The sequence below is a fragment of the Acanthochromis polyacanthus genome, chromosome 18 (genome assembly GCF_021347895.1).
Source record: "Acanthochromis polyacanthus isolate Apoly-LR-REF ecotype Palm Island chromosome 18, KAUST_Apoly_ChrSc, whole genome shotgun sequence".
Lineage (NCBI taxonomy): Eukaryota > Metazoa > Chordata > Actinopteri > Pomacentridae > Acanthochromis > Acanthochromis polyacanthus.
In genome coordinates, this window is record NC_067130.1 from 8,772,304 (window position 1) to 8,796,939 (window position 24,636).

Here is a 24,636-nt window from a genome sequence, read left to right on the forward strand (position 1 = left end):
TTACAGAGGAAAAAGGCTTTAATTCTGACCACAGACTGTATATGCAGTTTATGATTCTAGCACAATTATTTCACTGTTTATTCCTGGAATGATCATCAAGGTGTTTCAGGCAATCTATATCAGTCAGTTAGACTTTATTTAAAGCACGTTTAATGCAAATACCCAACACAAAGTCATTTACAGAGACAAAAAAATACAATAAAAACACATGCCTAGCCTCCTCTCCCTCCCAATCCAGCTGTTTAACACTCTAAACAGATGATTAAAGTTACAGTTCAAAAATAACAAACAAACAACAAAACAAGCCCTGAAGCTGAAGATCATTATCTTGATGAGTTGGATTGACAGAATAATGTTGGTGATTGTAATAACTTACTATACTATAGAGTGTAAAATAAGCTCATATTTCTGTGTTCGGTTTTCTGTGGTTGATTTAAAGCTAAATTCAAGATGTAACTTGATGACATTGGGTTGATAATATACCTGAAGTCTGTATCAGGCTGCAGGATTGCAGGATTTGGTGTTATTGAGGTAATGTCAGGTTTAACTCTGGGGTTCTCAGGACTAAGAGAGTGGTTCACATCAACACCTTGCTGAACTCTTGCTCTGCAGATTACTCTTATCTTGATCAGTGTGTATGAAAACACCACCTACTGACCAATCCATTCTTTTGGAAAATGGCATCACTGTTCCTTGAAGGCTGCTCAGTGGTTTGGTAGTTGCACTTTCACCTTGCAGGTAGAAGATCCCGGCCTGCCCAGGATCTTTCTGCATGGAGTTTGCATGTTCTCCCTGTGCATGTGTGGGTTTTCTCCAGGTTCTCCGGCTTCCTTCCACAGTCCAAAAGCATGCAACGGGTTAACTGATTTAAATTGTCTGTTGGTGTGAATGTGAGTGTGATTGTTTGTCTCTATGTGCAGAGAATGACCTGTCCAGGATGTCCCCGAAGTCAGCTGGGATAGACTCCAGCCCCCTGATGACCCTAATGAGGATTAAGGGGTGTATAGATGATGGATGGATGGATGGATGCTCCTTGAAGGTGCTGCAGATCTCAGTGCAAAGCCAGTTGGAGAGTCTCTGAGGAGGGCAGGAGTTTTTAGAGCTCTGCTCACTATTGGCCTTTATGTTTCAATATAGTCCTAAAACAAGCACCGATAGAGCACTAAAGCGTTGAACTTCTTGACTTCATAAGATCTCCAGTAAGCCTTTTTGTCAGTTTGAATGATGTTTTTATATTTGTTCTTTACTTGCTCCTAAACCCCTTTAACATGCTGCTGAAAGAATAAGACCAAAGCTCTGTTAAACAGTCAGAATGAGAGTACTGAATACATCCTACACATCACCATGAAAACAGCTGCATTTTTTTATTTGCTCAATTATATATTCTGTTTTTTGACTACCATAAAGGGACTGCATTTGTACTTTTTGTGTTTCATTACAATAATTTAACTGTAGGTTGAATAAGAAACCTACAGCGAACTAACAGATCATGCCTCACATTGGTAAACCTATCGACTCATGTTCACACAGTCTAAAATTACTTACTGCAACCTTTGATCTGTAGCCAAGTACAGCTTATATATTGTATGTGGGAACACACTCTGGTCATCATTAACCCCATAATACTAACATTTAACCATGAAGGTGTTTGTTATTAAATTCTGATGGTTATTTATTTGACATTTTAGTGATATCCATCATTTTTTATTAATAAGTGATTGTTTCCATCGTAAATAATTATGGAATTTATAAAGACATGATCATACTGAACATAAAAAACATTATTATTTTTTAAACTTTTAATAAAAATGTATGCAAGATGTATCCCATGGACTTCAAAAGCCCCAGGATTATATATTGACCCTCCTATTATGTTTGCACTCCTGTACACACCAAGGTCCTATTATCACACATGAATGTGTTTAATGGCACTTATCCAGGATGTTTTCTCCTGACTAGATCCTTGCTTGTGTTGTATCTACTCTCAGATATGAGAAATATGCATGAAAGACTCAGCAATCATGTCAGCAGCTGTCTTTAAAAGGTAGGAATCCAGGTCGTCTGGACCTGCAGATTTCTTGTGTTCATTATCTTTTAGGGCTTTATGAACTTGAGATGGGTTTAGAATCAAACAAGGGGTCAGACGTATTTACATATAGGTTGTCAAACACAGGCCCTGCACTGATACAGTGTTGATTAAACTGATTCACAACAGCAGCTTTGTTGAACCAACCAGAATGTTGTCAGGAAGGCTTGTGTTTGACAGGAATTTAATTATTTGTCATAATTCAAGGTAATTTTCAGTGTTGAGAACAAGCACTGTTGTTTTTTCAGAGTGTACAGAAGAAGCTTATGTCAGCAGTAAACACAGAAAGCAGGCTTCTGTCACTATTGTCCGCAGAGGTTTATGAATAATTACAGTCTGGCCAAATCACGCCTCCATCTTTGGATATCAGACTCCTCCAGTGAGCAGAGGCTGTAATTTAACTCTGGAGTTGTTCTTGGAAAAAGCCAGCTTCCTCGTACATGAAGTAGGAGGTTGGAAATTTGGGAAAGCCCTCTTTTTTTCTTTTCTTTTTTTCTTTTTTCTTTCTTGGACTGCTGACGCGTACAGCCGGATACGTGCTGCTCTCCGGCACCGTCGGATTATTCTGCGTCCCCTCCAGCCTCCACCATGTTCCTGCTTCACTTTCTAGTGTTTGGGGCCTTCGTTTTACCCGCTGGATGTTACTTTTCGGAGGAAAAGTTTCCGGAGGAGTCGAAAATGCAGCCTCCCACCGTGGTGATCGCGATCATAGCCAGGAACGCCGCGCACTCGCTGCCCTACTACCTCGGAGCTCTGGAGAGACTCAACTACCCCAAAGATCGCATCTCAGTGTGGTGGGTTTCTGCCGGGCTGTTTGCTCTCCTTTTAATCCGCCTATAGCAGCCGTTCAAAAGGTCAATGGCATTTAAATGAGTGTGTGAAAGCAGCAGCAGCAGCGTCCTCCCCCTCCTCTGTTCCCTCTGCGCCTTTCACTCCGCCACATTCATTTCCTACTGAGGGCTGCTGCACTTCTCTGTTCTCTGGAGTTTGTCTAGAAGCAGTTGGAGCAATGATGGCACTCTTTAAGTAATTTATGCTGCATGTTAAACTGTGAAAACTCCAACCTGAGCCGACCTCAGAGGATTTTAACAGTATATGTCTTTGTGCTTTGGTGTCATCTGATCCAATTCAAACTCCAGAGGAATCTGTGTTAAACTGTTGCTTTTGTATGAGGAGCTAATGGTAGGTGTACATTTTACACTATGAGGCAGGGAGATGGGGAAAACTGTAGAATAATAATAAGTGCTTTGACAGATAGAACATTAAAAAAAATGATAAAAATGTACAGAATGGTTAGGTAATTAAAAGCTGGTTGAAAGGATGACATCACACAAGAGGGTTTCAGAGAGAAGCTGAAGAGAAAATACAAGATAGAAATAGATTAACATCAGGAGGCTAGCTACTGACAAAAGTGAGACACAAAATGATTAAAAAAAAAGTAGACACAAACTGACAAAAACTAGACAAAGTGACAAAATGACGAAAACTGGACACAAAATGCCAAAAATGAGACACAAAATGAGACTAAATGACAAAGACTAGACACAAAATGGTAAAAAGGAGGCATAAAATTGCAAAGATGAGACACAAAATGATGATAAAAAATTAGACACAAAATGGCAAAAATGAGACAAAAAATGACAAAACTGAGAAAAAAAATGGCAAATACGAGACACCAAATGACAAAAATGAGACATAAAATGAGGAAAAATGAGAAAAAATGACAAATACGAGACACTAAATGACAAACATGAGACACAAAAGGTAGAACCATAGGTACAACATAAAAACATGACAAAAATGTTGAGAATGGACAGCTAATTAAAAGCTGGTTAAAAGGATGACATCACACAAGAGGGGTTTAGAGAGAAGCTGAAGAGAAAATAAAAGATAGAAATAGATTAAGATCAAGAGGTTAGAAGTCCCTTGTAGTCCCTACAAGCAGTGAACATTTTAAAAGGGATAAAAAGGAAGAGAGTGATTAAAAAAGAAACAAAAGAGACCTTTATTAGAAGGCGAGTCTGTAAAAGTGGGTTTTAAGAAGCGATTTAAAAGAAGTTACTGATTGGACGAGTCTTTTCTCCTCAGGCAGCTCGTTCCAAAGCTGTATCGCACTATATGAAGTTCTGTATTACCACAAACACACACAAAAAAAAAATCATCCAAATTTGACTTCTTTTTCCCCAAAAAAGATTCTATAAATATGGATATAAATTCGCTGTCCTGAATCCATTTGGCCGCCATAATTATGTAGTGAAAGTCTCACATCGTGCCAGACCTGCTCCCAGGGTGCATGTGGTTGACTTTGGCCACGCTTATTTCCCTCCAAGTAAAGGTTTACTCGAGTCACACTTCTGAAATAACTCACAATTATGAATGGCGAAAAGAGCCAACACATATTTCAGCGTGATATAATGTGCAGTGAGTGTTGGCTGCTTCACGCACATCTGTCCAGAGGTTGTAGAGTGCAGAAAGAGACCTCAACAGCTGTGGAAGAACAACAATAGAAAAATATGGAAATATAAAGGGGAATTTTGTCTTTGCTTTTCCCTTTTCCCTTTCTTTTTTCCTTTAATTTTTACATTTTGAGTTTGCTTTCACTTGATGGACTGAGCTGTCGATCAAATGACTTTGGGCGGGGCTTTCTGTCCAAGGTGAGTTGTCAATAACTGATAAAAACAAAAAAATGAAAGAAAAAAAACAAAGGAAAAGGGGAAAGCAAAGATGACATTTACCTTTATATTTCCATATTTTTAAAATTATTTTTTGTATTTTTTTCATTTTTTCCTCTTTATTTTTACACATTTGTATCCTTATTTTTTAACAGATACATTTATTTTTTATTTATTTCTCTTTATATTTACACATTTATTTGCAGATAAATCTGAGGGATCATGAGTGAATTAATGGGATAAGAAAGAAGAAAAAAGTTTCGATACACAAATCTGTTTTCAGTTGTGAGGCTTTTCCTCTGAGCTTTGATGTTTGACGAGATATTTCATCATCTGAATATTTATGAAAATAAAAGCATGTGAGAAGCTTAAGGGGAAAAATCACTAATAGGCATCTGAAATGGGAGTCTGCTTTTTGTAAGAATGAAAAAGAGTTGAAAACCGCTGGTCATGAAAAACCCAGTTGGGATGCACAGAGAAAAGAAACGCTGCTTAATCACATAAATAAGGGTGGTGACTGTTGTTTAAACGTGTACTGGGACTGCGACCGTTTTTGTCAACTGATTGTCATTAGTTTTGCGTTACATTCTGCTTCCTCTGTGTTCTTCAGGGCAGCCACAGATCACAACTTGGACAACACCACAGCTGTACTGAAAGAGTGGCTGACTGTCATGCAGAAATATTACCACTACGTTGAGTGGAGACCGATGGACAAACCCACGTAAGTCTGGATATCTTGCATCCTGATTTTCTCATGTGTGGCTGTAAGTCTTATCTTGGACATTTCGATGCATTTAATCCTTCTCTGTCTCCTTTGATGATAAAGAATCCCTGAAGTGTCACACTGGTACCAACTAAACAAATGAGCCTCCTTTGTAAATGTTCCAGCTCAAAACTCCACTGAAAGGATTGATTTCCCTCACACTTGTAGCCTCTAAGTTTGCAGTTTGTTTGTTGGTCGTGGTATAGCCTAAAAATAAAATGATTTTCTCTTTGCATAATAAGGAATGATGCAGCGTGTCTCTGCTGCTCTGGGCTGAGGAGACCATTAGTGGAAATTATTTGTGCTTGTCAAGTACTCAGTCTGACTGAATTCTGCTAATCTGCTCAAGCTGTTGAGGCTGTCAGTCCAGCTGTGTTAAGTCCAAGTTTTTATGCATTTTGCTCTTTGCACAGTGATACCAACCCCAGAACTTCCATCATTTACCACACTGTTTCTATCTTTAATCCACTGCTATGTGTATCCTGCATGTTTAGTGTGAAAGTGTTTTGATTGTTCCAGCATACATGATTTGTATTTTTGTCTTAATTTAAAATTCTGACAAATAAAAGTCTCTTTTTGAGATTAGATTTATTTAGGAAATGTCTTTTGCGATAGAAATCACTCAGCCTAACATGGTAATATATGATAAAACATGAGAAAACGGTGAATCAGGGCAACATTTAATCAAATCGGTATCATTTCCTGTGTTTATATCTGTGTCTGTTCCAGGTCATATGCAGGAGAGTTGGGTCCGAAGCATTGGCCCAACAGCAGATATGAATACGTGATGAAGCTGAAGCAGGCAGCGCTCAACTTTGCCAAGAAACGCTGGGCCGACTACATCCTGGTACGTTCTGAAATACTGTTTCTTCTAATAGCTGTGTGAGATTCATATCAGCGACTTTCTTGATACATCAGATGGTATTTTTTTCCTTCTGTGCAGCTGCTGTTTCATCCAAGAGAAATGTTGGCAGCCGCTCTTCACTTGAGAAAAATGTCTGCAGTCGCTCACATTTTCCTCTCTTTTCTTTGTCCCCTCTGTGTCTCTGTTTCAGTACGCTGACACAGACAATATCCTGACAAACCCAGACACCCTCAACCTGCTGATAGCAGAGAACAAGTCAGTCATCGCTCCCATGTTAGACTCCCAGGGAGCGTATTCCAACTACTGGTGTGGCATCACTCCGCAGGTGACTTCAGAATGACAACATCACAGTGGATTATTCCTCTGCTGGAAGAGTTAAGTTGCATTCAAATGGGTTGCACTTTTTTCCTTTGCATGGACTTTTTTTAGGGTTATTATCGTCGAACGGCAGAGTACTTTCCCACCCGTCACCGCCACAGACAGGGCTGCTTCCCAGTGCCGATGGTCCACAGCACTGTGCTGCTGGATCTGAGGAAGGAGGGAATGAAGAAACTGGCTTTCTACCCTCCTCATGATGACTACTCGTGGCCCTATGACGACATCATTGTTTTTGCCTTTTCCTGTCGTTCTGCAGGTTCGTTCCAGCTTCTTTGTCGTTATGTTTACCAGGGAGGTTTTTTGCACCCGTGCAATTCACACACGCAGAAGAATGATGCGTTTGGATGAAAATTCCACCACAATCAGTTTATTCAATTAAATTTTATTTATATGGCGCCAATTACAATTCAAATAGTCTCAAGACACTTTACAGAACCCATATGCCTGAACCCCCAGAGCAGCCCTGAGGCAACAGTGGTAGGAAAAAACTCCCTATTAACGGGGAAAATCCTTGAGCAGAACCCGGCTCATAGGAGGACACTCATCTGCTGCTGGCCGGCGTGTTGAGAGGGACAGAAGAGGTAGACGGTGGTGGGAGACAAAGAAACATATAACACACATTGGGATACATGCATGATCAGAGTAACATAGACGATACATACAAGGAAAAGCCAATGCTGAAACTGATTCATAGTTTACTGTTATGATATACGGCTCTGGCATTAAATAAACTACATGTATAGCAGATAGTAAGATACAAACAGTGTATAGATGAAAATATCCAGTATAGGAGAGGCGATACAGAGTAGATTGGTGGAAATGGTCAGCTGGAAGCAGTGGGAAGGTCAGCAGCAGCATCCCACAGTGGACATGATGGAGACTAGACCAGTTGTGGGAAAGCAACCACAGATCTGAAGCATCCAGCTCTGGGACCAGGGATTATTCATTTTCTTGACTTATTGATGTTGGCTGCTACTCAGAGATCCAGATGTACTTGTGCAACAAGGAGCGCTACGGCTACCTGAACGTTCCAGCCAAACCTCAACACACCTTAGAGGACGATCGCCTCAACTTTGTCCACGTCCACCTGGAGTCCATGAGTAAGTAATAATAACAACCAAAACCTATCTGCTCTTCAACTAATCAACTGGTAATGAGAAAAAAGATCTTCACATTATCTGTTGATTAATTAAACTGGCCACAGTCCAGTGAGTGCATTCTGCCTGCTAGCCTGATTAGCCGAAAACTGTAAACGGATGCAGCTTGAGTCTAAACAAATTCTGAACATAAAAAGCTAGTATTTGCTGCACGTTAAACCATTTTAATGCAAGTATTTGATATTGAAATAACACAAACAACCCATATGCATGTGATTCTCCAAAAATAGAATGATACCAACTGAAATCCCAGCACAAGAGCAGCTGAGGAATATAAAATAGACATGATTGCCTGCTGCTTTTAGATCATATGCCATGGTGGTTGTTGAGCTCTGATAGGCAAACTGCTGTTTGCAAACCTTCAACCCAACTTTTTAGCCATCATTTAAACAAAATACAGCCACACTGGCAACTTCTTTGACGTGCCGGTAATTAGTTTGGAGCTGACTCAGAATATATTTTCATTCTCCATTAGACGGGACAAGTTCAGGGCACTATGTGATTAACCCAGAAATACTCAGAAATACTCCTGATGTAACACTGTTGATTGTTTGACCAATGAAGACTGGTTAAGAGAAGAGAAAATCAACTGGTCAACCTGCAGACTGAGACCCTAAAATGAATAAAGACAAACACTGGCAAAGATTTAACAAAAAACAACTAAATGTGTATTCCAGCCACATTTTAGCTACAGGTTCTTGCTGTCTTGCTTTATTTGACCATTTTATGTTCCTTTCCTCTAACTCAAGCCTCCTCTTTGTTTAACAGTTGACGGTCCCCCCATGTATCCCTCCCGCTTCGTCCACATGTTCCCAAAACAGAGAGACCTCATGGGATTTGACGAGGTAAGCGATGATTAAAAACATGAAGGAATCACATTTTGAATGAGCGGAGTATAAGAAAGCACAGAATATACGGTCGACTTGTTTGCAGAAATAAAAGATGAGACATGATGTATGCAGCTTATGGCGTTAAATAACCGTTTGGCCTTCTCTCTTCAGATATTTCTGATTAATCTGCGACGTCGTCCCGACCGCAGAGACAGGATGTTGTTCTCGCTGAACGAGCTGGAGATCGACGTCAAGGTTGTAGACGCCGTGGATGGAAAGTGAGTAGACTCTCAGAGAAAGGCTCAGGATGGTAATAACAGTCAATTGGTTCAGATGGAAAGGGTGCTTTGAGTGTAGCCACGAGAGAGGAGAAAAACATAATGGCAAAACTGTAGATACTGAGTGGAAATGTAGATAGGAGAATGGTTATACATCAGCTCACCTGAACCATAGCTTAGTGGAGATTTTAACATTTTTTTCTAGCTGCTTTTCTCCGTTCATGGTGACAGCAGGGCTACAAATTAATTATTTCAGACACTTGTAAAATGGGACGTTTTTCTGTCCCAAGTTGTGGAAAAGCAGAATTTCAACATACTTAAGTGTCAGTCTGCGCATTTCTGACAAATCGAGACATGTAGGCTTACAGATGTGCACAGACTGACCCTTCAGTTATGTACAAGTAGCAAGAACCATGGTTTGAAAGTGAAGTGCATGGGAAAGTGTACTACCGCTGAGGGTCAGTTGGTTCTGGAACCCAAAAAATCCATCCATCCATCATCTATACACTGCTTAATCCTCATTAGGGTCGCAGGGGGGCTGGAGTGTATCTGGGGAGTGTGTAGTGTAGTTTTACAGTGACTGAACAGAGTTGTAGGTGAGCTGGTGTGAAAAGATGAGTGGAGAGAGAGGTAAAGACTTTATGCATCTGCACATTCTAGAGGAAGCAACAGTTCAGAGTTATATCTAAGGCATTTTAAGACACGAGGGAATCATTTTATTTGGAAAAAATGTAAATCTGTAACTTTGATACTGTAAATATGTAACTTTGATACACAGTGATGCATTTTTAGCAATTAAATCAATGACAAGAGTAGAACTTAAACATATTTGAATGTATGTCTTGATTCTTTTCCTTTTCCTGTCTCTGTTTTGTTTCATTTATCTTAAGAGATGTGACAATTAGACAATCAAGCTCAAAATTACTGATTTTTATAGCCGTGAGCAAAATCTAACTGAAGACATACTGTATATGCTATGAAAGAAGTCTGTGTTATAGTGAAGTATACAGCGCATGTTTATTTGCAGACAGTTTTCTCTTTGAAAGAAGGTGTTGAAAGAGAAAAACATTGTTTTGACACCTTCTATGAGAACCTAATTATAAAACTCAGCTGCATCATTAACCATCCTCCATGCGACAGATGTTTTCCATTTTGGTGTTGCACAAGATGGGCTCATTTTTTTTCCTGGCATAACCTGCCTGTGTTTGTGGGTTTTTTTTTGTCTCTGCAGTGCACTGAACAGCAGCGACATCAAGATCCTGGGTGTCGACCTGCTGCCGGGTTACTACGATCCGTTTTCTGGACGCACTCTGACCAAAGGAGAAGTGGGCTGCTTCCTCAGCCACTACTACATCTGGAAAGAGGTGAGAGAACAAACAGATGTGGACGGCCTTTAGCCTCATACTTGAAGCATGACGTGATTTACTGGCCTCACTTGCTGCGGTTTGCAGAATATGTGTGTAATGCCGCTAAGTATGCTTATGTTTGACATCCTGCTAGTAAAAGTTGAGCCTGATTGCAGTTTTAATGTGATTTTTTTCAAACCCCTTATCATACATTTAGGTAATTTGTCTGTGGGAGAGAAGATTTATGCAGTGTGATTAACTTGTAACAGTTTTATAGCAAGTAATCAAAGCAGTAGAACTACAACTCTTGTTTTTTTTCTTCTAAATAGATAAAGCAAATTGGATTTTGCTTTGAAAACTGAATCCAAAAAGAAAACCAGCTCCTGATCTCTGTAATATGTTGGGTTTATAGCGTGTATAAATGCTTTTTCCTCCTCAGATGGTGGACGTGCAGATGGATAAGGCGCTGGTCCTTGAAGATGACGTCCGTTTCCAGGCCAACTTCAAGCGGCGCGTGCTCAGACTGATGGAGGAGGTGGAGCAGGTGGAGCTGGACTGGGACATCATGTAAGACATCACGGTTCCTGTTTGGGTTGGGCAGAGAAGTGCAAGGTCACGATGAGTTAATACAGAGGCCCCAGCTGTGTGGTGAGGAATGAGGTCAGGAGAAAAATCCGGCTCCAGGAGTGCAGCGAGCATCGATTATTCATAGGTTGTTTAGATATTCCTTCCAGTACGTCAGATGTCTGTGTGTCCGGCTTTGCAATACATAGAAATGAATGGTTTTAAGTGAAATCATACTGAGAGGATCGGACGAAACTTCAGACACACGATCAAAGTATCTATCAGCTTTTTTTTGGCATATTTTTGGCTGCCATCTGTTAGACACATGCAGAACATATGCTGGAAAAATGAAAACAAAGAATTGTTTCCAATCTGTTTGGAAAAATAGCAACAGATTTCAGTTATCACATTTTGGACATGGCTTCTTCACCTTCCTTGTTTTTCATACCGGCTATTTGTTCCTACAGATACTTCGGGAGGAAGCAGGTGAATCCTGGAAATGAGGAAGCGGTGGAGAATGTTCGGAACCTGGTGGTGGCCGACTACTCGTACTGGACTCTGTCTTACGCCATCTCCCTTCAAGGAGCCCAGAAGCTGCTCAACGCTGAGCCTCTTTCCAAGATGCTACCTGTTGATGAATTCCTCCCCATCATGTATGACAAACATCCCAAGTACGTATCACAGCAGCACTGAATCCACTCAAAAATACCCTCATCTGTTTCCTATACATGGATATCTTAACTTAAGCTCACGTATTTCTTGTTTTGATCTTGATGAATGTTTTCGTGACTTCTAAATGAAATCCTGTCTGTGAGCGCTCTTTAATCTCCCTCTGCTGCAAAACCTATAAAGCTAAATCAGACCTCATAATTGCTAAAAGCATTCTTTCCTATAGCTGCCTAAACTTGTATACAGGTTTTATATTTAGCTTAGTTTTGTGTAGAGTTTTAAGATTAAAGAACTATAGTAAGTCTGTGGTTTTGCTTCAGGGACTTTCTCTAAAAAGAAATCATTTTAATCTGTGGTTGTCAATTAAAGCACCACCTTTCAGAATAGATCTGAACATTTTTGTTTTTATAATGTATAGGCTTCAAGGCAGCGTGTCTCTCTGGGACTGATAGTCCAGATTTTGGACAATGTGTGCTGCCTCTTATTTTAGTCACAGTGTGACTGGAGCAGCCAGGGGGGACTGTGTGGCAGACTTGTGTTGAACCTAAAAGAAAAAATACATTTCTTTTGACATTTTGCCACGTTGCTGCCTGGCTTTGTGGGTGGCAGTACCGGTCAGTCAGTCCTCAGCTTCGATCCACAGTGAAATGTCTCAAGAGCTATTAAATGGCTTGTCATTAAGTTTTGCACAGGCATTTGTGGTGCCCAGAGCATGTAATTCCACTGACAAAGATTGATATGTAGTCTCGTGCTACCAGCAAGTTTTCACCACTAAAATACCTCAGCATGAACTCGACATGTTGGTACAGTATTTTATGCAGAGGGCAGCACGGTGGGCAGCGGTCCATGCTGTCGTCTCACTGTCTGGATCTGAACCTGCTGGTCGGCTGAGGTCTTTCGGTGTGGAGTTTGCATGTTCTTCCTGTGGTTGTGTGGCTTTTCTGTGGGTGCTCCGGCTTCCTCCCACAGTCCAAAGATATGCATGGTAGAGTAATTCTAAATTGGCTGTAGGTGTAAGTGTGTGTGTGATTTCCTGTCTCTTGTGATGGACTGATGACCTGTCCAGAACTGGGACAGACTCCAAAACCCTCAGAACCCGCTACAGGACAAAGCAGGACAGACATTCATGGATCTTCATCTAGTGTCACGACGTGTTTTTTGTCATATTTTGGTATCTCACCATTACCAGTACTACTTTTTATCTATTCTAGCCTTATTTTAGCTTACCTATTTAAATTTTCTGTAATGTATTCTATTTATATCTTATTGCTTTTTCAACTAGACACTCAGGTTGTGTAATTTTGTTTCTTAAGCAATTTAATTCTGGATTAATAAAGCTTTATTTTTCCTTTTTTTTAAAATGTCTTGACAGCGATAGTTTGGCACATAATTAAAATTACTTGCTTGCTCAAAATGACTTGTAAGAGCGTTGGTGATTAGAGTTCCCATTGTATTGTGCTGAAGTTGTAAACTGTCAGGATATGAAGATGTTTACTTCTACCATTCTTCAAGCATCCCACAACTAGTTAGCCTCCTATCTTTACAAGTCCATGTCAGTTTTACTCCAATTGAGGAACCATTAGTCGTCTGGCTAAAATATTGCATAAATGCAGCTGAAAGACATTCAGAGATCGACTTTAGGCCAGATTTGAAACCAATGCACAACAGCTGAGTGGGTAACTGTGTTTCCCTGTAGCCTATGGTACTTTAGAGGAACTTCAGTTCAGCTGGTGTTCACATCTATTTGCTTCTCTCCTGCTCTCTGTGCTCACATATGCTGTGTTCTAATACAGCCAAATTCCCAATAGTGTTGTTTTCATTTGCATATTTTTCTCTTTCTGTTGTGAGACAACAGAACAAGCAGCCCATCAGGACTACATGCTAGCCAACAGTCACTTCACAACCTTTTCATGCTACTGATTTTATAATAGTAACATCATCTGAGCAAAATTCACCGCACACATGAGTTAAAACGACTGATCTGTGAGTTAGTTAGTGGCGATAGAACAATATGACCTCAATCACATCTTTGTTAGCTGCCATGTGGTCAATCACAGACACAGAGAGAGTCTTCTTCCTGAAGGTAGTATGGACAGCTCATTTGCATTTGAAGATACAGATACTGAAACCGGCCATTTAGAACAGAATGGAAACCAGAAATTATACATTTACAGTGAAATGATTCATCCTTCCAATATTTTGTGCTTAAAAACTGAGAGACATTTGTGGGGACATGCGAGACTTTCAGTAATTTCCTTAAAAGATGCACAATATGGAGCCTTTAACCTTAGATTCAGTGCCATCATCAGGTCAAAACTTGAATTTATCCGATTCTGTGGCTTATAACCAAACTAATAAGAGTCCCATTAGCTTCAGCTTTATTGTGAGTTTGATACCAATAAACTAAACTGAGAGGATGATCATGGTAAATGTTATACCTGCTAAGCGTTAGCATGTCTTTGTGAGCATGTTTAGCTCATAGCACTGGTGCTTCAGCATAGAGGTGCTCTTGTGGCTTTAATCTGTTGGCCTGTTAGGTGAAAAACAGACACAGAATTTAGTGCCTCCAAGCATCTCAAAACTGCTATTCACTAATCACTACTATTCTTGTTTGTTTTCCTGCACTAACCCATCTTCTATCTGTTGACCCTTTTAACCCAGGCTAGAAGGTTATGTATGCAATCTGTGGTTATTGTTTGCTTGTGATATAGTTTAAAGGTGCTGTGATATACATTAGCTGTGACATGGTTTTGTAATACATTTGCTTCACATATGTCTGTTGTTTTTTTTGTCTAAATGCTGCATGAAACCCTGACTTCACTGCTGGGCCTAATATCCCTGACATTAGTCCTAACCAGACAACTGTGCTCATCATAAGGCTGTAAGGAATTAAATGCACTTTGTGCTGAAGGATCTGCAAACCAGAAGGCTCGGTAGTGTCTCTGTGCTCCATCATGTGTGGAAAACTGGCTTATAGCCAACCCACTCTCTCTGTTCTCTCTCTCTTGGTCTCTCTCTCACCTCTGTGATTCTAATTTGATATGCTTGACTACCCCGCTAAGAATACACAACGACTGCGCCCCACACATTGGTCCTTCTGTCGCCCTTCATGCTAAGAGGAACTGAACTGTCTCTGAAATCAGCCTCCTTCTGCATCTCCTGATTCAGTCAATAATTGTAGTAAATATTGCACAAATATTTCATCCCTAAAGCAGCTGTCTTTCTGATATTATGAGGGTTTTATTGTAACATACTAAATGTGTTTTCTGGGCTGGACACCAATGTGATCTGCTTCTGTTCTCCCCCTGCAGTGAGGACTACATGTCCCACTTCCCCAACAGAAATCTACAAGCCTTCAGTGTGCGCCCCCTGCTGGTGCAGCCGTGTCACTACGCCGGTGACCCTCAGTGGGTGAGCGACACGGAGACGTCGACTCTGTGGGACGACGACTCGGTGAGGACCGACTGGAGGGGCTCTCACAAGACCCTGAAAGGGTCCTCGCCGCCACCCGAGATGCTGTCAGCTGCCTACAGGGATGAACTTTAGTGCAGCAGCAGAGAGGCTGTGGAGAACCGGCAGGTCAAAGGGCCACGAGGTCAGAGAGACAGATGCTGAGGAGAGAAAGTGTTCTCAGACTTTATTTCAGTCTCCTCTGTGGCATGCTCAGTGTCATTTAAACTGGACTTTGGTTCTTTCCAATGCAGTTTATTAAGTATTTGGATGGATTTAGGGGGGAAACAGCGTCAGGGACAGTTTGCTGAGGCTGTGTCTTAGCATTTCAAATGCGCAAACTTGCACAACAGATTTTTCTTGAGAACAATCCCGTGTTTAGAATGTTGCTGTTGTTTTGTTTTTTTAACCTTGTTTAGACATTTATTTGCCTAATCCGTGCAGGTTATACAGTTTTTATAGATGATGTCAAGATCCTTTTGGTTTAAATGTATGCCTGTGATGGTTGCATGTTTATAATGCTAATTGAAGTTTTTTTGTGTGCAAAAAGTGACAATGATGTGACTTTTCAAAGAACATTTGTTAATCTGTTGATCCCAGACTGAGGCTCCAGTAGCTGCACTGTTCACAACTGTTGGAAAGTCTGGACAGAAATCTGATATTATTTCTTTTTTCCTTTCTCTATATTGGTATCTGTGTCTTTTTATCCATTTCTCTGGTTGTGTATGTTTTCCAATGCGATTATTGAGCAATACAATTGTGTCAAAGTAATATTTTACTCGACGTGAACAGTTTCAATGCTGATGTATTGGACTTATGGACAGTATTGAACTGTTTCAGTGGTACCAGATTGTATTTGTCAACTATTTTGGTAGTAGCTCTAAAACATTGAATGTTTGCATTTGAACAATTTAAGCCTCCTTAACATATTTTTTAATGGATAAACTTGGACTGCCTTCTACTCTACAGCTGTTTTAATACTTGTACATTTCACATGTGGCCTTACAAGCTTAACTTCGCAGTCAGAGTTAGTGTGATTCCTGTATTTCCAAGTGCTCTGATATTTTTCATTTTTATATTTATTTAGGCAGCACAATTTTCAATGCTTAAGATCAATCCAAGCATAATAATTACAAATTTACCTACCAAAGAGAGAAGAGTGCGCTGCCAGTGTATCTGACATTACTCCAACGCAATTAAAAAAGTAATTTAACCTTTAATAGCTCCGCACTAACTGGAAACAAAAGGCCTGTGTGTAATTTCAGGCCGTCTTAATTGGCAGTGCGTATCCTTGGCATTATACTACTGCAGAATGATTTAACAAGTCAGTGAGAACATTTTGTGTTTTATCACGCTGCCACAGGAGACGTGCTCTAGAAAAATAAGCAAAGTCATTTAGTGAGTGTTCAAATATTTGTATGGTGTAGCTTTGATTCTGCTGGTGTTAAGTCTGTGTAGATTCTCAGCCGTCCAGGTCGTAGTAAAAATGCAACTCTTTTAGCCTTTTGAGTAAAAATGAGTCCGGGTGTCGTTAATGTTTGGCATTTTTCAGTTTTTAGAGAAGAATCAACCTCCTTCTTGTGCTTTATTTAGTTTTTAAAAAGTTTAAATTAACCCATGTGTGTTGTAGCAGAAGTCTAAAAGCCATATTAAAGCAAAACCTTCCATATTTTTATGTACCATCACTGGGATTCATCTCACTCCAGGAATGTCTAGTCAGAGTAGCAATGCAAGTACCTTTATTCTGGTGTCTCCCGTGACACTAAAATTATACTTCTTGTTTTGTTATCTTGTTTTCTTTGCCTGCATATGTCTTTAATTTATTTCTCTAAATGTGTTTGAGAGATATGACAGAGCATGATGTACAGCATGCAGTCAAAGTGCAATTTCTTTTCTGCCTCTTTCAGTGTCTTTGAGCAACACTCTTCTAATCATGTTTAAAACAGAATGTCAGGACAACTGGAGAGCAAACTGTTCAAATGTTAATAAAAAGAGTTTTTTTGAAAGGATTTATTATTGTCTAAATGTGGTTTTAGATTTTTGCTAACAGGTCTTGTATTGTCAAACATCCACCACGAGAGGGCGTCATTGTGATAGCAGGTAGAGCATGCATCAGACTATTTCCTAGATTCAGTGAGAGAATTTAGAAACACAGTTGCATATTTGTGACTTTCTTTCTTTTGTTTACTGATGTTTTACAGTATGTGTAAACTCACACTGTTATTAAAAAAAAACATCTTTGTCTTTTCAGGGTTGAACAAGTGACACCAGATTGTTTTTATTCCGCTCATTGGTAATAATATATATCCAAGACTCACAGTTACAGTTTCATATTGGGCTTCAATTGTATTTTCAGCAGATAAAATACTCAGTGTATCTACATCTGATATCTTCCAGTTTTGTCATTGATAAAAAAAACATGTTGCTGGGTCAGTATATAATTGTGGGACTTTTTGTAACATAGTTGACATTTTTCATGTTTTCAGACCTAAAATCAACATGGCCGCCTATAACCAAACACCACATGGCATTTTTACACAAAGATTCTTAATAAATATCATATATAAAATTCTGTAAAATTGAAATTGAAAGTGATTTCTAAAAATACTGTAGTAAACCTGTTGACACTTGACTCACTCACTACTTTATATTAAATAAGTCAGAAAGTCTCGGAGTCTTGCCAGTGTTTTCTTTAGGAGGAAATGACATCATGTGGAGCAGGTCATGTGATCTGGAATTAATGCACTTCCTTTAGAGGTGTTTTTGTAATGGGGAACTTAGTTGGAAGAGATTTCTCAGACACAGATACAATGTGTTATTTTCCATCTAAAATTTGTTATATTGCTAAAAAAAAAAAAATCTGTCATGATCATCTGAACTTAACAAAAAGAACACAATCAAAACTATTTCTGAATCAGCTCATTTTATTATTGTTTAACTAATTAGGAGGCGGTTGTTGTTAAATTCAGATGGTTACTTAGTTGACATTTTAGTAATATCCAGTCATGTTTTATTAATGATTGCTTCCATATTAAATAATTATGGAATTTGTAAAGACATGATCATAATGAACATTAAAAAACTTTTTTTTTTAAACTTTTAATAAAGATGTATGCAGATATATCACATGGACTTCAAAAGTCCCTCAATTACATATTGACCCTGTTGATGAGGTGGAATGGTTCAGATCAGAGGATGTTCCTGTTTTTGTCCACATTTCTGGCTTTCCATTGCTTTGGTAAAGATTATTTTCTGCTCATCTGCGAAGAAACTTTGCCTCAGGACACTTTGTGCTTATTTCTGTACTTGCCAAATTATATTCTAGCTATTTGTTCCTTGCTGCAGATGACAGGTTTCCATCTTGCAGTGTAATAATAGTAGTAATTCTGCTGTCAAAGTCTTCTACAGACTTGATTGTGATGCACTTTCAAAGCTTCCTTTACGGAAAGGTGTTTTTGTAGCTTTTGGTCTGTTTGATTTTTAAAATGTATTTATTATTATTTGTAGATTTGCTATTGATTTACTTTGTCTTACACTAGTCTTCTGCTCACCCTTTTAGGAATAATACATTATTCATTATCATGGTTACCATTATCAGAGGGCACTATTATTTAAAAAAAATATATCTCTACTGCCTTTAGAACTTCTGTACTGAGCAGTTATGAGATTTGACTGCTGTCACAAGCAGATGAATCAGAGTTGACAACCTTTTAATTTAAAATCTGAATATCAAAGTTCATGGCAAAAACTTCCTATTTCACTCTGCTGTTAGCATATTGGACTTTTTGACACTGCATGACAGGGAAGGACTGAGGTTTAATACATTCTCATTTCTTTCGACACACGGTACCACTTGCTTCAGCCACCAGTAGACGTGTTTTTTCATAAGCAGGCGACAGCTGTCTGCACAGGCACTCATCTATCCAGTTTACTTGACCTTATGTGTCTCGGGAACATTATTCCACCAGATCAGCATGAATGAAATGTAACTTACACAAGTGCTTGCACTGAACCACATGTGTACAACATATACTGTACTTAAGAAACTCTTACTCAACCACATGAAAAAAGGGTTTGAGGAAGTCACAAAGTTCAAAGGCTGCCTCTCAGTTTGGCACATAGAGTAGAAAACACACCCATGAGAAGATAGAGGGGCTTGCTGAGGCTCCCACATTCAGCTCATATCCTGCTCAAAGCTGTATGAACTAGAAAGAACCTCCCGTCACAGGAGGGAACCTAAACTCAGCACTTTATTGGCTGCTGGTGAGGATTCCTGAAGTCAGCTTGGCAGCAACTGCACATGACTGCAGCTTAAGGTTTCATAACGCTGACTTACCCAGGCGGCCTTCTTTTGAGTTTGACAACATTTTCCCTCAGAGCAATATATAAGGAATGAGGGATTTTTGAAGTCCATGGGCTATATCTTGCATACATTTTATTCAAATTAAAGAAAATGACTGGATATCACTAAAATGCCAACTAAATAACCGTCCGAATTTAATAACAACCACCTTCTAATTAGCTAAACAATAATATAATGAGCTTATTCAAAAATAGTTTTGATTGTGTTCTTTTTATTAAGTTGAGATAATCATGACAGATATTTCATTTTCGGCAATATATCAAATTTTATATGGAAAATAACACATTGTATCTGTGTCTGAGAAATTTCAGGTTTACAGGTTTACTACAATATCTTTATAAATGACTTTCAATTGCAATTTTACTCAATTGCATGTATAATATTTAGAAGAATCTTTGTGTAAAAATGCCATGTGGTGTTTGGTTATAGGCGGCCAGGTTGATTTTAGGCCTGAAAACAGCAAAAATGTCAACTATGATACAAAAAGTCCCGCAACTGTATATTGGCCCTTTTATTGGTAGCATGAACGCATTACTCTAAAAGCTGATTACTTTAAATAGTTGAGTTGTTCCAACTAATGTTGCTATCTTTATCTTATATACTTAATTGTCGTAACTATGACTGCTAAACAATTTTAAAGAAATAAGTTGTTGCAGTCACACTTTCTTCCAGAGTTTTTGGCTTTTTCATGTTTTCCATCTTGAAATCAGTGGTGACATAAGACTGCTTTGTGTCTTCAGTAGTAACACAAGCCTTTTCTGTAGACTCTTAAATATTCTTAATTACCACTGGAGTGACTGGTAGCATAAACACAAGTTTTTGCACAGAAAAGTGAAGTTGCTTTGGGTTGTTGGGTTCTCTGTTCCTTGGTTAAAATTTGGAATGTCTTTACCTTACTATGTGCTCTTATGAGATGACATACACCCAGGTCACCCAGGAAATTTCACATTTTCCATGAAAACTCACACTGCAAAACAGCAGAAATGATATCTGTCAAGTATGTTACAAAAAGTCCCACAATTATATATTATATACCGCCTTGCAAAATCACCCTAACTGTATATACAACGTCTCACACACGTGCACAAACTACATGATGCTCTACACGAATCTGGTGTTCTACTTCTGCTTGGTTTCATCTGTGGGCCTGCAGGATTTTCAGCAGCAGCTGTTACCCTGACATCCCCCAACACAAACACACACACACATACATTTATGATCAAACTGAACTCAGTATTTTACATGCTTATATGTTTCTGCAGACATTCTTGCAGACAGTATTTGGCTTGCAATAGTGTCCAAACAAACAGATCCTTTGTTTGATTACACAAATTACAATCAGGAGCTTCTGTTTACCCACTTAGGAGCATGCAAGTGTTTTTTTTATTTATTTCCATGTGTAATGTGACTGTTTCTAAATGCTTGCTCCTCCTACCACTGATTTTCATTCATTTCTCTAAGTCTGATCATTGAACAGAAGAATGCATGGTCACACTGATCTTATCTGGCCTCATTTCTGAACCACTACCACTCCTCCTGCCTCCTGTCCAACAGGGGAGGGCTGAAAGCAGGAGCTACAGCTGCAGTTACACTATCTGATAGCTACTGAACTGAACCTCCTGGGCCACACTAGCAACGCTGTTGCTCCGTGGAACCATTCGGCCATTTTTTCCTCCACATTTCTTGGAGCACTTACTTTCTGCACTTTCTGCAAGCGCTTTACTTTCCCCGGCTTTGTTTTTTTTGTTGCACGTCTCGCATCGAGTGTGTTTTCCCGGACGGGCCGTAAGGAATCGAGTGTAAGTGTTCAAAGCAAACTGCTGTCATGCAAACACCACGTCAGTGCAGGATGCAGCCTGCAGGTTAAGTAAGGATGTCTTTCATTCAGCGGCTGTGCCACGTTGTTTTTGCGGCGCGTCCCAGCTTCACGTGCAGGATTTTGTCATGCACATGTATGTTTCTGCACTTTAAATAGTAATACAGGCTTTGATTACAAACACAAGCAGTGCAGGAGCAAACGGTGCTGCATTATGCTCTCTGCACACCCTCTACATTAGTGTATATGAAGTTTATTTTGCGTTCCTGTTGTCAGGAATGAACCATCAGCAAGACTTCCACAGTTATTATTTAGTTCAACATGCATTTTTTTATTCTAAACAAGCTTTTTCCCCCATTTACTTCCATACATTCAGAGTTGTAATTGTCAGCCATCAGGAGTGAGAACACCCCTGTACTGTGTCACTTTAATGTGAAATGATTCAAAATTGCATTGATTACATATTTTGTAAAATCAAAAACTAAGACGTTACATGTAATTTATTAAATATTAAGACTAATATTAAGGTGGGAACTCAGTGCAACAAAATGATTGACAACAGACCCAGAGTATAAAAATGTTGCTACTTCACTATTTACAACCTATTAACAAGTGTTCTTTTGCATTCGTGTTAGGCAGTATACATAGGTGGGAAATAAAGGTTTCAGACACCCCATACTTTTGCATGTATGTGCAATTTTTCATCTTGCTGTATGTTGCCTCTTGACCAGGTCGTTATTGAAAATGAGGACTTGTTCTCAACTAACTCACCTGGTAAAATAAAGGTTAAATACATTAAAAAAAAATGTATTTTGCAGTAAGAGTCATTCTTAGGTCTTCAACTGCAGTTTCTTTTAGTGCAATCACTAAAAAAAATCCTAAAAAGCCATTAAAAGCTTAAAAATGACTGATTCCATAAAAACAAGAAACTATGAGTAGAATTTATTTTTGTTAGTTTTTCTTGTAAACAAAAAATATCATTTGTATTTGTTTGTGTCTGTCCAATGCAGCTACACCATTTGAAACACAACAAAGATTTTTCCACAAATATTTCATAATAATGCTTGAGATATTTGTGTCAAATGTTAAAGGTGTCCGAAAGCTCTTTGCCACCACTGTACTTTGCAGTTTTTGCAGTAGAAACCTCCATGTGATTTTTCTCAGTGTGCTTTAAATTAATAGTTCACATATCAGCTGAATAATTATTTATAAGTCTCAGAGTTGCTGTCAGAGCTCAGGCCTCTGCTCTTGGCCTGCTGTAAATACACCACAAACATTTGTGTTTTTAGTTTAACAGTGGTAGCAATCATTAACCATGTTAAAAGCAGTGCTTAATCATTTTCTGTGATAATCTGACACTTTGACCTCTGTAGAGCAGTTTTGTTTTCATGCATTGTCCTTTCAATTTTTTTTTTAAGTTATTTTGTGTGGCCATTTTTGGCTTTACTTGACAGATTAGTGAAGTGGCAGACAGGAAAGTAGGGAGAAGAATGAGAGGAAGACCTGCAGCAAAGGGCTGTGATCAGGAATCAAACCCAGGCCGCTGCATCGGAGACTATAGCGCCTGTTCATTGGTCGCCCATTCAACCTTTTGCGCTTTCTAGGCGTCCGCCCAGAAATCTTTTGACAGTTTGGCAGCCAGCTGCAAACCTGCAGCCTCTGTGGTAGAAATCTGGGCCACCTAGTCAAGCCAGGTGTTTGCTGCCTAATAACATTGTTTACAATCCAGTTTTACCAAGCCCTTCTAGGACCTTTAGTATATAGAATAAAACACAATTTAATTTGCTGTAATGTCTCACAAAATTTGGTGTAAGTCCTGTGCAGCAAGTTAACGCAGAGAACATAGTAAAATGTATGCATGTCGCCTGTTACCTGTCAGGTTGTTTAGAAAATTCACTGTATCCTGACACCTTGAATATTCTGCAGCATCTTTCTGACTCTCGGCGTTCTCTGACCGTCCTCAGTGGCCATGGCCTTCCTTGGGAGTGTAGTTCGGCGAGTGGCGTCGGCAGTTCGGCCTCCTCTGTCTCCGTTGTGCCGGCTGAGCTCTCGGGCCTACAGCTCAGAGCACACCAAGGAGAAGAATGTTCCCTATAAGAAGACACTGAAACAGGCGGATGGAGCTTCTTCTGGACCTACTAAGCCTTTACCCAAGTTAGTTAGATCAGTAGATGAATGCTGTCTATTTATTGTGTTAAAGTGACCTTTTAATTCCAGTATTTGTTGCAGTTTAATGTCAGGATATAGTTGTGTTTTTCTTTCATTATGCTAGATTGAATTTGGATGATGATTACACACAAAGCAAGCTTAGCTGATGGTTAAAGGATCAATAATATATTGTTATGAAAATGGACATAGTCACAATTGGCTCAGAATGGATAAATAGATTATAGACACTCTGTTGCTACATCAGCCTTAAGAGACATCAGATTGTTAGTTTAATAAAACGTAGAACACTTTCAGATGATGGCAGTTATGGGTGTAAGTATTGACAGAAAATGGTCAATGGTGTGCACCTAAGCAGACCTTTTGTACCTTAGTTGTGCTCAAAGCAATATTTACAATGTTTCCCATTCTCTCACACACACTCAGTCATCAGGAGCAACTTTTGAAATTAGTTATTTGCATTAGGAAACCTTGCAATTAGTGGACAACCCACTCTGCCATCAGAGCCACTAGTCAATATGCTAAATAATAAAACACAAACAATTTTCTTTCTAATTTCAGGTGGAAAAAAATAGTTCCACATTTTGGGAAACATGAAACATTTTATGCTGTTTTCTTGTCTTTCCTTTAAATATGAAGCTACAGTCATTAGCCAGTTAGCTTTGGCTACAAGTAGGAAGAGCAGGGAAACAACAAATCTTTTTATTAACTCGCTTCTGTTCAGATGCATGTATTCCAGAAAATACTAATTACTCCTTCCTGTGAACAAAAGCAGCTTTTATTTCTGATTCAGTGAACTGTGAGTTTGAAGTGGTATCGTCCTTATCCCACTTTGAAAGTCACTTCCTCAGCTCACCTGTAGATATCTGCCAACACTCTCAGGTCGGCCGATGCGGTGGTGATCGGAGGAGGCAGTCTGGGCTGTCAGACCATCTACCACCTGGCTAAGATGGGGATGACCAATGTGGTTCTGCTGGAGAGAGACAGACTAACTTCTGGCACCACCTGGCACACTGCAGGTACCAAGCTCTAAGAATGTGGACAGAGTGGGTATTTACCAGACAAGACAGATGCTGAAATGGGAAGGATGCAGATATTCTGTTGCTTTTTGGAAACCTTTTAGACCATAAACACTACCAGTCAAAAGTTAGGACACACCTTCTCATGTAAAGGTTTTTATTTATTCATTTTTAATTAGTTGGTTTAACAGTACAGCTAAATCTGTGTGTGCAA

The 24,636-nt window shown here is 39.3% G+C and overlaps 2 protein-coding genes across 2 annotated transcripts in view; both read left to right on the forward strand.

The window, feature by feature from the left end:
• The first annotated feature begins 2,394 nt into the window (after positions 1 to 2,394).
• Positions 2,395 to 17,067, forward strand: cercam (cerebral endothelial cell adhesion molecule). The gene is made up of 12 exons (XM_022198210.2): positions 2,395 to 2,880; positions 5,369 to 5,479; positions 6,251 to 6,368; positions 6,577 to 6,711; positions 6,816 to 7,020; positions 7,745 to 7,864; positions 8,690 to 8,766; positions 8,923 to 9,029; positions 10,261 to 10,393; positions 10,815 to 10,942; positions 11,407 to 11,610; positions 14,920 to 17,067. The coding sequence occupies exons 1-12, from the start codon at positions 2,675 to 2,677 to the stop codon at positions 15,152 to 15,154; spliced, it is 1,779 nt and encodes a 592-aa protein (XP_022053902.2). The 5' UTR covers positions 2,395 to 2,674; the 3' UTR covers positions 15,155 to 17,067.
• A 3,895-nt stretch (positions 17,068 to 20,962) lies between these two features.
• sardh (sarcosine dehydrogenase) overlaps positions 20,963 to 24,636 on the forward strand; it is a 60,172-nt gene continuing 56,498 nt past the window's right edge. Inside the window, 3 exon segments of the mRNA XM_022198205.2 lie at positions 20,963 to 21,220; positions 23,202 to 23,391; positions 24,286 to 24,422. Of these exon segments, the coding sequence (XP_022053897.2) occupies positions 23,207 to 23,391; positions 24,286 to 24,422 (322 nt within the window). The 5' untranslated portion in view covers positions 20,963 to 21,220; positions 23,202 to 23,206.

What these genes read in the sequence shown, in the direction of transcription:
- cercam (XM_022198210.2), top strand. Translation starts at nt 2,675, where the DNA reads ATGTTCCTGCTTCACTTTCTAGTGTTTGGGGCCTTCGTTTTACCCGCT. An exon ending in ACCTCATGGGATTTGACGAG is followed by an intron (nt 8,767 to 8,922) that starts GTAAGCGATGAT and finishes TTCTCTCTTCAG; the next exon opens with ATATTTCTGATTAATCTGCG. An exon ending in GTAGACGCCGTGGATGGAAA is followed by an intron (nt 9,030 to 10,260) that starts GTGAGTAGACTC and finishes TTGTCTCTGCAG; the next exon opens with TGCACTGAACAGCAGCGACA.